The sequence below is a fragment of the Oreochromis aureus genome, linkage group 2 (assembly GCF_013358895.1).
Source record: "Oreochromis aureus strain Israel breed Guangdong linkage group 2, ZZ_aureus, whole genome shotgun sequence".
Taxonomy (NCBI): domain Eukaryota; kingdom Metazoa; phylum Chordata; class Actinopteri; order Cichliformes; family Cichlidae; genus Oreochromis; species Oreochromis aureus.
The window spans coordinates 24,986,970-25,000,393 of NC_052943.1; the positions used below are offsets into that span (position 1 = coordinate 24,986,970).

A 13,424-nucleotide genomic window follows, 5' to 3' on the forward strand; every position below is an offset into this window, starting at 1 on the left:
TTTACAACAATCTACGGCAACCAGAAGAGAGGAAGTGAGAGTGAAAGAGAAAACCCCTCTCGTCTGTTTTCTCTCTTCGTCAGCGTAAGGGAACAGGTGGGTGGGGGCTCCGACTGGTCTAAGAGGTGCATCACCCTCAGCATCTTATCAGGAGTACCTTCTGTAATGCGCACACAGAAAGGAAAAAGTGTCCACAGGTAGATTAAAAATTCAAAAGAATTTCCTCATCTGGCTGCCACCAGAGAATCCCTCCTAACCCACCTGTGGTGTGCTGGTTTGTGTTTTTACGTCTAAGAGTCTTACAAAGCAGCGTTGTTGAAATGAGGAATTCATAAAACCTTTCCTCCCCCATCATAGAGATTAGTGGAGGAGATAAGGAACAAGGCCCTTATCATTAAAGAAATGCAGTGGAAATAAAGGTGCAAGATTGTTCAAGGTGTTACATAAGCATAAGGATGTATCATTTACATTTCATAGCTCTTAGCTTCTTTTTCCAGTTGCAGGTCCAACAACGGATTCTGTGCATCATTTTCCCCCCTTTTTTGTCAAATAGCTTATTTGAGTTGTAAAAAAAACCCAAAATGTTTATTAATGACTAAATAATAAACCAGTAATAGGAAAATCCTCTCAAGAAATGAAAATCTACCTCATTTTTACTTTATCGGGAGGGTCATACGTATTAATTGATTCACCAGTTTTCAATTCCAATCAAAAACAATAATCTTAAAATAATAACTAAAAATTACAAAGATTTACAACTGGTTAGTTGTGTTTAGTCATTCTGATTAAACGGGCAGTCAGGGAGAAAAAAGCTGTTACATTTTATTCATTACAAATATGAGTAAATTAAAGAAGAACAGAAGAAATTACTCAGTGCAACTCTATTGTTTTTGTATCTAATGCATGTAAAAATGGTAAATGTGTTGATGTGGTTTAACAAAAATGAAGGCCCCAGTTTGAGACTGACTATCCCCCTGCAAGCTCACTTTAAACAGTTATTCTGTCAGTTTAGTCTGCTGGGCTAGAAGTTTTTCAGTTTAACCAGGATATCCACGCAACAGATATCCTGTTCAACACTTCCTTTCTGCATAGTGGTTAAAAGCTAATAGAAAACTAGTCAGACTACAGCCAGTGGTTTCAAATTAACGTTCCTGTTTTTTGGTTCCCACATGCATTTATTACCTGCATGGCCATTTGATCTCACACTGCAAGTACACCACAAAACCTTGGATGACAAAAATATTGGCATTTGTCTATCGGTTGGTAATGAAATTAAGACAACTTGTTTCCTGGTACAACGTACTTGTTATGCCCACTTGAACCAATAAAAGAGTAGCATAGGGAATAGTCTGGGGAATTTACAGCTAGTGAATGGTCATCGATTAAATTCAATTTAATTTATATAGCGCCAAGTCACAACAGCAACTTTATATTGTAAAGCTACAGTAATACAGAAAAAAACCCAACATTAAGACAACACACTATGAGCAAGCAATTGGCAAAAGTTGATGCATAACAATGGACATCTAGCGTTCAACCGGACCCGATTCTCACAAAATTTTATGTGTGAGGAAAACTTTGAAATTCTACTTTGTCTTCTGAGGCACTGCACTTAATTTCAAAGCATCACAAGAGTTAGCTGGATTAGTCGTACTGTAGTTATTCAAACTGACATAAAACTAAAATTAATTCATCTATGCGACTATGACAAAAAGGCCATCAATTAAAACTTCTCTTAAACATAGTGGCTTAGTTGAAAGTGGAACTCTTGAAATCTTATCGTCAGATATCTAGAACTTTGCAAAACAGTGCTCTACTGAGACATGTTTTTCAATGATGACTAACAGTCTTGGTCAGACGTGGCATGCCACACTGCGAAATGTTCTTTGTGGTCAGCCAGAGTGTTAAACACAGCGACAAAACAGTGCGTCTTGTTTCAAGTCGCGCTTTGTCTTAAACAACACGTAGACGAATGTCAACAAGACTGAGAGCAGCATATGTAATTACCTCGGTGCAATCACATCTCACTAATGGATACAAAACTCTTAAAATTACATGAGTTTATTATTATTAATATAACAATAATTAGAATGTCTTGGTACCGACAGGTAAGTTGGATTAACGTCACTTTAGTGTGAACTGAGATTGAGAACTTGAGATGTCACAGGATGAATAAATATTTAAATCTGTGTTACTTAAATGACATCATATTAGGAGACTGTGATTTAACAGTTATATCTGCAATGCATTCAACTTAGATCTGTGTACAAGTTATGCTTATGTGCCTTTTTCTTACTTTACACTGAAAATAAAGCATAAATAACATTTTTTGTATTTTTTTCTTTTACATTTTATTGAAGTTGGTTAAGAGTAGACCCCCGTTCATTTTTCTAAATACCATTTTTGCCACGAGTTATTAGTGTGAGGTGACCTAAAACCAGATGTCAATCAAAAGTAAATGTTTCATTTTTTTGTCAACAAATGATTTGTCTATTTTTCTGCTACTGTATTTCATTATTACGTAGCTCGGCCACACTTGTTGCTCATCAGTATCATAATTTGTTTTTGTTTTGACTTGATATTGCTTGCTCAAACCGTAAATGTCAGCTTTGTTTTGTTTTTGTTTATTGCACGTGTACCTCTTCTTATGCATACAATAAATAAAATACGTGTCCAATACATACTCTTTAATGTAAATTCATCTAATTATGGTTTCAGTACGGGTGGCGTGGCCTAAAAACAACATGCAAGTTGTGTTCTTTGTCTTTTCAGGTAGTTTAAGTGAAAGTTAAAAGGATCTTCATGAATTCACCGTCATTAGATGTTGTGTTTGCAGTTCAAGCATGTTACACTATGAGGCAGATTTATTTACTTCTTCTTGAAAATGAGTTGACTTCCTACTCCCACTTGCAGTAGTATGATTTCCTACACTGTGGTCTCCCCTTTGTGAACAGTTTGCATTGCCATGGTGCGGAGAGAGTAGGCGCAAGGTTGAAAGTTTGCACGAAACACACGCATCTTGGCATTTTTTAAGTGAGTGTCTATGTTTTTTAATTAAAATGCTGACTGAGAGAAACACGAAGACTTGTTTTGTTTTAGGTGCAACGACAAATGAAGGAGATTATCAATGATTATGAAATGTGAGCATGCTCATTACCGTAAGTGTACAGGAAGATACAAAGCTGCCGTGGGTGGGGGATTGCCTCTTCTGGTCTTGTTCACTGCTATGACAAGAGGGATGACACAGCTTGTTTACAAGGCTTGTTTATAACCATTGTTTATTGTTCATAGTCATCATTAGTGCATTCAAAGATGATACCAGCTGCTATTTTTAATATCAAAATGTAGATTTCGGCTCCTGTTGACACTGTCATCGGGTAAATAAGCAATCACAGATGAAGTTTGATAAATGAAGCATAACGAAACAAGCTTACAGGGCCAGTGGTAAATCTGCAAGCCGGAATTTACCATCGGCAAAATGCTGATGAAATTAGCCTGCAGCGCATTAGAGTTCAGTATGGTAACCCACAAAGTTGATTGGAAGTTTTCTTGTATAAAATGTGAGGAATTTCATATATTGATTCCAGTAGACAGGAAAGCTAAACTACTTTTCTTTTTTCCTTCTGAGTATGCAGTTGTGACCAGATTGCACAAAAAGTGCTTGATATATATGGGTACAGTGCCTTATCTGATGATCTGATAAAAGCTTTAAAATAAAAAACAGCAAAATGAGCCGGGTTTTTTTAATTATCTTGTGACAGCAGTTTCTGTTATCAAAACCAGAATGAAGAGTTTATCTTTGGTTTCTTTGGCCTACACATACAGAGAGTCGCTTACGCATAGCTGGTTATTCTCTGGGAGTTTGGTCAGTAGCTGCAAAGTAGGTTTTCACACTTTATCAGCTTGAAATAGTCTGGGAATAATTTGCCTGATGATAAATACTAGTTAAGAACACACAATAAACAGGTATAAACAAGCTAAAAATTGTGACAACATCTTTGGAGACACAAAATATTCACATGTTCATCGAGCATTTTAGAGATAAAGTATTTTACATCTTTATGATTCAAACAGTTCAACTTTAGAAATATTTTCCTTACATTTCCACTCCCGTGTACTAATGCTGGCATTACCATTTTCTTAATAAAAAAAAATAAAAATACTAATGTTTTCTGTGTGAAATCTAAGACATCTGCAATTTTCACACTTTGCAAAGTCACCCAAATGGTTGGCCCAACGCTGCTTATTATTTTATGAAAATGAACAATTCTGCACAGTCAGAAAAGGATGGAAAGTGGGTTTTCACAAAACCTGCATAAATCGGGTCACCGTGACTGATCTGACAAAAGGCAAATAGGAAAACTAATGAAAAGGAGCCAACATGACCTATTTTTTTGTTATTTTGTGGAAAGGAGTATTTAACCAAAGAACTAGAACTAAATTCTGAAACCATGTCCTTTACTGTTGGCACAGTGAGGATGCAAGACAATGCCATTTACCAAACCTGCTAGTGCGTGCCATTTGTCAACCAAGGTTTTCTCTTCCACAGTAGCACACACCTGACCTACTCATATGTTCAAAGGTAAGTGGTTAAGGGGTGGCAACGCAACTCCACACAAACCCCGAGCATCAAAATGCAGGGCATGTGTGGGAGTCAGGTGTGTAATCTTAAGATCTGAACTATAGGTTTTCTCTGTTGCAACATCTTGAAGGTCATCAAAGCCTTCACATTAATTTCTAAGCAAGTTTTCTTCTCAACTGTACTTGACTAAATACAAATAGGACTAAATAGCACCTTAAATAATACAAGAACTACAATGTGTCTCCACTGTACAAAATACTGATAAACTGAAAACTGACAATGCTCATTTTAAAGGGTAATTTTATAATTAATACCACATCACCATAGCAGTAGATTGTAAATAATAGAATGTCTAATATTGCAAAAACTAAACATATCTTTAGATAAATAGCTGAAGCTTTAAAAAGCCAACATACCACAGCTGCAGTCGCCCGTCGGTTCTTCTAAGCACAATGACAGTTATTACTTTGTCTTGAGTTTATCTTACTCAAAGGGGGCTTGCGAAAACAGCTTTCCTACATAATGGTGACACATTCTTGACCTTTAAGGGTTAATGCGATTGACTTTTACCAGCAACGACCAGACTTAAAAGGTTTAGCTGTTTTGGAAATTGATCATTTGAAGGGAAGAGAAAAACAACAAGCGGAGCAGTGGGAGTACTGAACAGGCCGTGAGCTGTGAATACTGTTTAACCACAACAGTAGGGGAATAACACTCAGCTGAGGGGCCGTGAAGATATTAAGGCCTTGAAACTGACACTGTTGCAAAACATCAAACTCCAATTGGAAAGTTTTGTTCTAAAATCAAACATCCACTGTCTGAACACCTACACTTCCAAACTAGGTTGCTCCCTGCAGGTAAAGTACCCTCTTTCTTTTATGCTGTTATTAAAGTGAGTCTAGCTGCTGGAAGAAATTAAAAACAAACCTTTAAACTCAACTTTAAATATGACACAAAAAGTTTTTATGCTGGCGGAGAGCAGTAGACGGTTTTATAAAAGTAGACACCCCACCTCCTACATATCCATTTAGAGAATGCTTCAAAACGGCTGCCTAAATGTTGATACTTGTGCCTGGACGAGTATGAAAATGGCTACCAGGTGACGAGATGTGCCCCCAGAATGACGTTTGGTGTTCACTTGGAGTTTCCTAATAAAACTGTTGAGCAAACAAAGCAAAACATGGATGTTTGAGGCCACGTTATCCTTTTGGATATCCGTTTTTCCTTTCTTTTCCTGAAAAACAGCTTTCAAATATGATATCCTTCAAGGAGGGAGAATAGAAGTTGTCTGCTGGAGTAAAGACAGCTCATGTTGTTTTTCAGGTGGTCAAGTCTTAATTTGCACAGATTTCATAGCAAGTTACTCCACAACTAAATAGATGAATTTACTTTTCAAGTCTTTTGTCGTCTCTTCTTCCCCTCACCCCAACCGGTCATGGCAGATGGCCGCCCCTCCCTGAGCCTGGTTCTCCCCAAGGTTTCTTCCTGTTAGAAGGGAGTTTTTACATGGGGATCATGTGATTGGTGGAGTTTCTCTATATTATTGTTGGGTCTTTACCTTACAATCGAAAGCTCCTTCAGATCAAATCATTGTTCTTGTGATTTGACGCTTTAAAATTAAAACTGAATTGACTTGCCTGCCATTGTAAAGTCTGCCTTTATAAAGCTTTTAAACTTTTAATGTTATCGCATTGTATAAAGAGGAAGGTACTTTCCTGGTCTCAATCTCCTTGTTGTCTTGGGCCTTTCTGTCTGGAGTTTGTAAATGCACAGATTTTATCCCCAAGTCCAAAGACATGCGTGCAAGGATAACTGGTGACCCTAAATCATGTGTAGGTGTTAGGCAGATAAAGCGCTGTATAAATGTATGGTTAAGTGCCGTTTTTACTTTAAATTGCTTTAAATCGTCATTAAGACTAGAAAATATGTAAATGCCAGTCCACTAATCATGGAACCAAAGAGCAGTCTTCTACTGTGGATGTAATTCATTTGGGCCATATATGCAGTAACTGTTTGTGTAAACACAAAGTGAGTTCTGGTACTGTTTTCAGCTCTCACCTGGTGTGTGGTGTGCTTTGAACTCCAAGAAGGTGGATGGATTTGAGTCAGAGAGGGTTACATGTAATGAGCCTTTGAAATACTGGCCTTTTGATTTGGCTCATCTGTATCAATTCAAAGTTTCACATCAAGACCTAAACAAAATGAAAGGAATCCATTTAAAAAATCCCATATTCTGGCATTTTAAGCTGCTCCAAAACAAATATAAAAACGTCTCTGCTAAACATCGGACTTGCTTGTAAATGTATCTCAGTAGCGGTTCTTTTTTAACATGTATCTTAATGTTAATGTCTGTTTAAATCTTCAGAACGTAGCTTTCAGAAGTTCTTCGTATGTGTTTTCGCTTTTTGTGCATTCAAAACTCTTATTGTGTGGAATATTTTTCAAAAAATGGATATCTCATCTTGGGAGAAACCTTTTCATATTTTCCACCCCGACGTTCCTTCGCCGTCTAGAACAGGTTATCACAACTTTCACAATCACTGGCAAGCATCCTCAAAATAATACACAGCCGTCTGATGGTTCGGAAAAATACGTCACTACAGTATCCTGTTTATTTTAACAAGGTTCGGTGTTTTGGCCAAAACCAGACTTCCGCCGTATATGACAATTAATCAGGGGGAGAATCTTTCCTATAAGATGATCAAATATGTAGGCAGGACAGCACTCTACTGCATGTTTTCTACAAAATAACTTTATTCTGTAAGTCAAAGCATGAAGTGAGAGTGACTTTTACTGAGTTACTCATCTCAAGTTCACGCTTGTCATTTCTGTCTACAGTAAAATAATTCAGGTTAGTCAACATCAACTTAGTCATATGACTTTCACTGTCTGAAACATTATTGGCATGTTGTGCTTTGCAGGATGCACTGCAGCTTATTACTGCACTGTATCGAAATCACCTTCAGTGAGATTTTCAAAACCATCGCTCTTCTATTTCTGCAGATTAGCAGCCTTGAGTCTGAAAACATAACTATAACCAGGAGATGCAATGTAGGTGCATCTCAAAAAATTAGAAAATTGCGAAAAAGTTCAATATTTTCCATCAGCTATTTATGGAAGTTAAAAAATCTTTACATATTTTAGACTCTAGATTCTTTTTCTGTTTTCATATTGACAGATATAGCATGTGGCTCAAAAACTGGTTGAGTAAATGTCTACAAATCAAATTCAGTATATGCAAAAATATGTGGAAGATTGCTAATTTGGCATTTGTCCAGTAGTCATCATCACCTTCCATAAAGACGGTAAGCACGAAAATGCCATTGCTGCTTGCAGAGTGCTGTTGAAACACATTAATGGAAAGTTGGCTGGAAAGGAAAAGTGTGGTAATAAAAAGTGCACAAACAACAAGGATGCCTGCGGTCTTTGCAGGACTGTTATAAAACGCTGATTTAAAAAACTTGGAAGAGCTTCGCAAGGAGCGGACTGAAGCTGGTGTCAGTACATCAACATCCACGATGCACATATATTTTGAGCAAAGGGGCTACAATTGCTGCAGTCCTGATATCACAGCCACTCCTGAACCAGCAGCAGAACTGGAGAGAGAGAACTAGACTGTTGCTCAGTGGTCCAAAGTCCCCTTTTCACGTCAGTTTTTGCATTTGGAAGCCAGAGTGTCAAAGATGACTGGAGAGGGACAGAAACCACATTGTCTTAAATCTACCAGGAGATTTTAAAGATGCTTCCATTTGCCAATTAGCTTTATGGGAACACGGACTTCCATTTTTAGTAGGACCTGCCCACAAGGCCACAATTACTAGCAAATGGTTGCTGACCATGTTATTATTGTATTTGATTGGCCAGTAAACCTGTGTTATCCATTCCATTTGGATAGATGAATGCCTGATCCGAAAATGAGAAGAGCACAAGGCCTTTATCAAAGCAGCTTGGACTGGTTGCCTCCATGCCTCACTGCACTGATGCAGGAACTCACTGTAAAGAAGTCCCAGTTAGCTGCTAAGTGTATTTCACCTACACGTAATAAATATATGTTCATCTTTTAGAACAAAATTACCAAAAAAAAAAAAAATTCACAATATTCTGATTCTTTGAGATCCACCTGTACTTCAGTGCATGAAACCCCCCCGGGGGTGAGGGGAGGTGGGTGTGTGTGTGTGTGTGTGTGAGACTAGGTGTATCCTAAATCACACTTGCACATGATTTGTATAATTCATATTTTTGTATTATCTGCCAAACTGTATGTTTTGTAGAAAAAGACAACTCATTGAGTCTTTATTTTTAAAATAATGGATTTTATAATGACAATGTAACAGACAAATCAACTCTGATGAAATAGATTTATTGGTTTTGCAATTTTATAAAAGCGTGTGCAAAGATACAGCATATTAAAATATTTCCATACAAACAAAACTAATGTTCCAAAAAAAGTTACAATACAAACAAAGGTTCTAAGACACTGAGGTTTAATAAAGATTAGTCTTCCTCATTATCCGCAAGAACTCCTGTTCGTTAACCTCACCGTCCCCGTCTCGGTCTGCCTCGTCAATCATTTCCTGAAAGGATAATAAATGTGATGAAGCAAAGGGAAGGAAGTGAGAGCATCAAACCGGAACAATTCTCATACTGACTTCAGGTAACTTTGTGTTTCATGCATGGCATTTGACTGCAAAGGTTACCCAGGAAAACCCCACCTAAAACAATACAGTTACTACTATTGTACTGTGACATGTCAGAACATACCAAGAGGAACTGGGAGATATGAGAAGAGAGACAATAAGTTTGGTACTTAAATAGAAATGTATTTATAGTGGTTCCTCTAAGTATGTATTGTTCTTTAAATAAAGAATTCTTAGCTTCTGGCCATGCGGTATTAATTTACGGTTTGTACCACTTATACAATTTACTGTAGTAGAGGTACTACAATATTTTAAATATGAGGTAGCGAATTTAAAATCAGTCAAACCAGCAAAAGGGTCCACTTTACCCCATCAGAATGAGCAACTTTTTTTTTGTACTTTAGTATATTTAACAAAGCCAGCTGGGGTGGCTGTAGCTCAGGAGGTGCAGCAGGTTATCCACTAACTGGAAGGTTGGTGGTTTAGTCTGCAGGCCAGGCCAAGTATCCTTGTGCAAGATAATGAACAACAAGTTGCTCTCTGATGTGCTCATTGGAGTACGATTGTATGTGAATGTTAGACAGAAAGAACTTTTTGTGTAGAAAAAAAGTGCTTATATGAGTGTGTGTTTGAATGAGGCATATAAAGTAGAGTAGAAAAGCGAGAACCGGTTCATTTACATATAAAAATTTAAATCTTTACACTATGAATATTTACTGCAGACTGACTTGCAGGCTCTCAAAGTACTGAGCAGCAGAGCAGTAGAGAAACCTTTTTATTAATTCATTTCATTTTACCCAGCGTTACTGAGCCTTCATCAGGTTTTATGCAAAGGAGAAAGCCATATTGTATTTTTCAGAACTGAAAAGCGCTCTGTTAAAAATCAAATCAGTTTACACCCACTACAAATATCACAATCTAAATTCAAAATCTTTTTTTTGTTCAAGATGGGGTTTTTTCTCAAAACCTAACTTTTTGAGCATCATTACCTCAGGAATCAGTTTCAATAACCTGATAATACAAAATGCAATTTTTAATTTATGATTTTTTTCATTAATTTGATTGAGGGAAAAATGCTATCCAAATTTACCTGGCAGTATGTGAAAAAGTATACCGAATAACTGGTCTTACCACCCTTGGCAGTAGAAACTGCAATCAAGCCTTTGGCATAACCTTAAACAGGCTGTTCATGTGGCTGAATTAAAACAGTTTTGCAAAGAAGGGTAGGACAGTGATGTGAAAGCACCTTAATCAGTCGTGACTTGTGTTTTCTTTGTTTTTTTTTTAAGCCAATCAGAGGTGAACTTGCTGGTGTGTTTCGGATCATTGTCCTGCTGCATAACCTGAGTGTGCATGAGTTTCTGGGATGAACTGATGGTCAGGCATTCTCCTTTAGGATTTTCAGGTATAGAGCAGAACTCAAAGTTCCGTCAATTAAGTCAAGTTGACCAAAGCAGGCCCAGATGTTGCTACGATGTACTTTTTTTAAAATGCTGTGTTTGTTTTATGCTAGATGTAGCGGGACTCAAACCTTCCCAAAAAGTTCAACTTTTTGTCTCGTCAAGGTCTTGGAGATCAACAAGACATTTTTGGCAATTGTGAGAATAGCCTTTATGTTCTTTTTGGTTAGAACTCACTCTTGGAACTTGTAGTTCTTTAGATGTTGTTCTCGGTTCTTTGTGACCTTCTGGATGAGTCATCAGTGTGCTCTTGGAGAAATTTTAGCAGGTCAGCCACTCCTGGGAAGGTTCACCACTGTTCCAGCCTCTCTCTATTTGTGTATAATAGCTCTCACCGTGGTTTGCTGGAGTCCTTAAACCTTTCCAAACTGATAGATGCCAATGTTTTTGTTTCACAGCTGTGCTGCTTTTTCAGATCTTTTAGCCTACTTTACTTCCTTTAAACAGCCTCTGTTTAAGTGATTTCCTGATTCCGGCAGCAGTCAGGCCTGGGTGTGGCTGTGAAACTGAAGTCAGCTTTCAAAAAAATGTGTTTAATCACAGTTAATTCATGATTTAAAAAGGGGAGGGTGGATTACTTCTTCACACAGGGGCAGGTAGCTGTGGATAGCTAGTGCATGTCCACAGTGTGTGACAAATATGCAAAAAAAATAAGAAATAAGGAAGGGCCAAAGACTTCCTTACAGTACTGTATAATCACTATGTGGGATAGTTGTTTGGACAAAACTATAACATTATCAAAGGTCTCATTTTTACCTACATTTGTTTTTTTAATCAGGCTCATCTTCTGTGATTCCTTATATGTCAAAATCATTTTCCAAATTTGGCCCACAGATATTCATACTATTTCATGGTATGAATTTAGCATGGCTTCAATAAAAATACAAAAGTTATTCTTAGTATAAACAAAATCTTTTATGTACATGCAAAAGTGCTACCACCCCCCCAAAAAACCAAAACTGTAAGTACTCCAAAGTAATGAAGAACTCTATACCTGCAGCTCTGCATCTGTGAGGTTTTCACCCAGCTCCTTGGCAACTCTCTTGAGATTTTTGAATGAGATTTTTCCCGTGCAGTCATCATCAAAGAGCCGGAAAGCCTTCAGTATTTCTTCTTTTGTGTCTTTTTCACTCTGTTATCATCAAAAATGAATACACACATGAATATAATACAAATTAAAAATGTGCTTTTTTAACATTTTGCTCCAAATGCAGTCCAATATGAACATAATTTGCAGAATGTGTGTAGGAAATGAAGTGAAGCAAATTTTACAAAACACAGACATAAAGAATGTGCATACAGTATATTTTATAACTCTTAAATGGAAAAATGTTTTGTAATGTAAAGAACAGGTGGCCACAATACATTTTATCTATAGTTTTTTCAGTCTGAAGAAAGCCTTTTGCTATGATCTACTGTTACTGTGCTATTTATTAGTAAGGACACAGGAAAGCCAGAAAGGTGTTGGTGACTTTGCATGTACAGTGCCGTGATGTATTTGCTCATTGTAGCAGGACCCATGCTAATCAGATGCCAATCAGGCACCTGATCGTCAACATCTGAAGTACCAGAAGCTCCAAACAAGAGTCAAGAGCAGAACAAGCACTGGCAGAGACGATTTGGTTTTTCATGGGTCAACCCACAAATACACTAGCCTTACAAATGTGTCTGTGTGTGAGACAGGGAGGGCGAGAAAGAGAGCAAGAGCGAGAGAAAGAAAGCTACTATATCTAGCAACTTCTTGCAATGTTTAGAATTGCTCCAAAACAACAGTTGTTGAAACAACATACAAATGCTTGATTTAGCTGCAACAGTTGAGGACAGTGCTATTTTCAGACAGTAAAACTTCCAACTTAACTGCAGAGACGTTTTCTGGTTGTTCCTTTCGGTAAAGCACTCACCATTTTCAGTGTCATAATACTGAGAAAGTCACCAAAGTCAATCGTTCCAGAGCCCTCTTTATCAATGTCTGCAATCATCTTCTTGATTTCTTCTTTCTTTGGTTCAAAGCCCAGAGCTCTCATGGCAACCTGTGGCACAGATAACAGTAAAGAAAGCTGAAGCTGCTGCGGTGCAGTGACCGCGATATGTTTTCCTTTCTTAATTTTCATCAATACACATTTAACTAGAAAGCCAACCTTGAGCTCCTTCACGTCTATTGTTCCAGTTCCATCTGTGTCAAAGAGATCGAACGCCTCTTTAATTTCTTGCTTTTGCTCCTCAGTCAGGTCGTTTTTTAAATCCGTCTTTTTCCTTTGGCTAGCCGTGGAAGCTGGTTTCCGGTAACTTGAAGCCTATGAAATACAATATTAATACATCACAAAAGGTACCTATTAAGTTAACAGCAACGAGAGTCGCGGTACATATCGTATTTTAGGTCATTATTATGCTAGCTAGCTTAAATGCTGTTCCGGGAGACCAAAGAGAATCAAGTTAAAACTAAGGGCTTTTTATGGCAAATCTCACAACTTCTTAAAATGTTCATTAAACATTCGTTTATACAGTTACTTTACTTAATTAAATAAATGCACACCATTTGAATTAATGATCCCGACGGGGAAACCTCTATGTTTTGTTTGATGGTCTGGTGTCAACAAACCAGGTAGCAACGGCTGTGTAGTTTTTCTGTGAACAGACATTGGAAAGAGCCAATACAAATGATGAAAGCACGCTGACGAAACCTGATTAACCAATCACAAAAAAGAGTAGGCGGGCTAAAACTGTTTCAGCCAATCATACGGACAG

The 13,424-nt window shown here is 37.5% G+C and overlaps 1 protein-coding gene across 1 annotated transcript; it reads right to left on the reverse strand.

The window, feature by feature from the left end:
- Positions 1-8,926: 8,926 nt before the first annotated feature.
- On the reverse strand, positions 8,927-13,355 carry cetn4 (centrin 4). Its single transcript, XM_031743020.2, has 5 exons — positions 13,213-13,355; positions 12,818-12,973; positions 12,581-12,709; positions 11,674-11,811; positions 8,927-9,156 (listed from the first exon to the last, which is right to left on the reverse strand). The coding sequence occupies exons 1-5, from the start codon at positions 13,213-13,215 to the stop codon at positions 9,067-9,069; spliced, it is 516 nt and encodes a 171-aa protein (XP_031598880.1). The 5' UTR covers positions 13,216-13,355; the 3' UTR covers positions 8,927-9,066.
- Positions 13,356-13,424: the final 69 nt, after the last annotated feature.

Excerpts from the sequence above, each read along its gene's own strand:
- cetn4 (XM_031743020.2), bottom strand. Across the intron at positions 12,710-12,817 it reads TAGACGTGAAGGAGCTCAAG|GTTGCCATGAGAGCTCTGGG; the intron begins GTTGGCTTTCTA and ends TCTGTGCCACAG. Across the intron at positions 9,157-11,673 it reads TCACAGATGCAGAGCTGCAG|GAAATGATTGACGAGGCAGA; the intron begins GTATAGAGTTCT and ends TTATCCTTTCAG.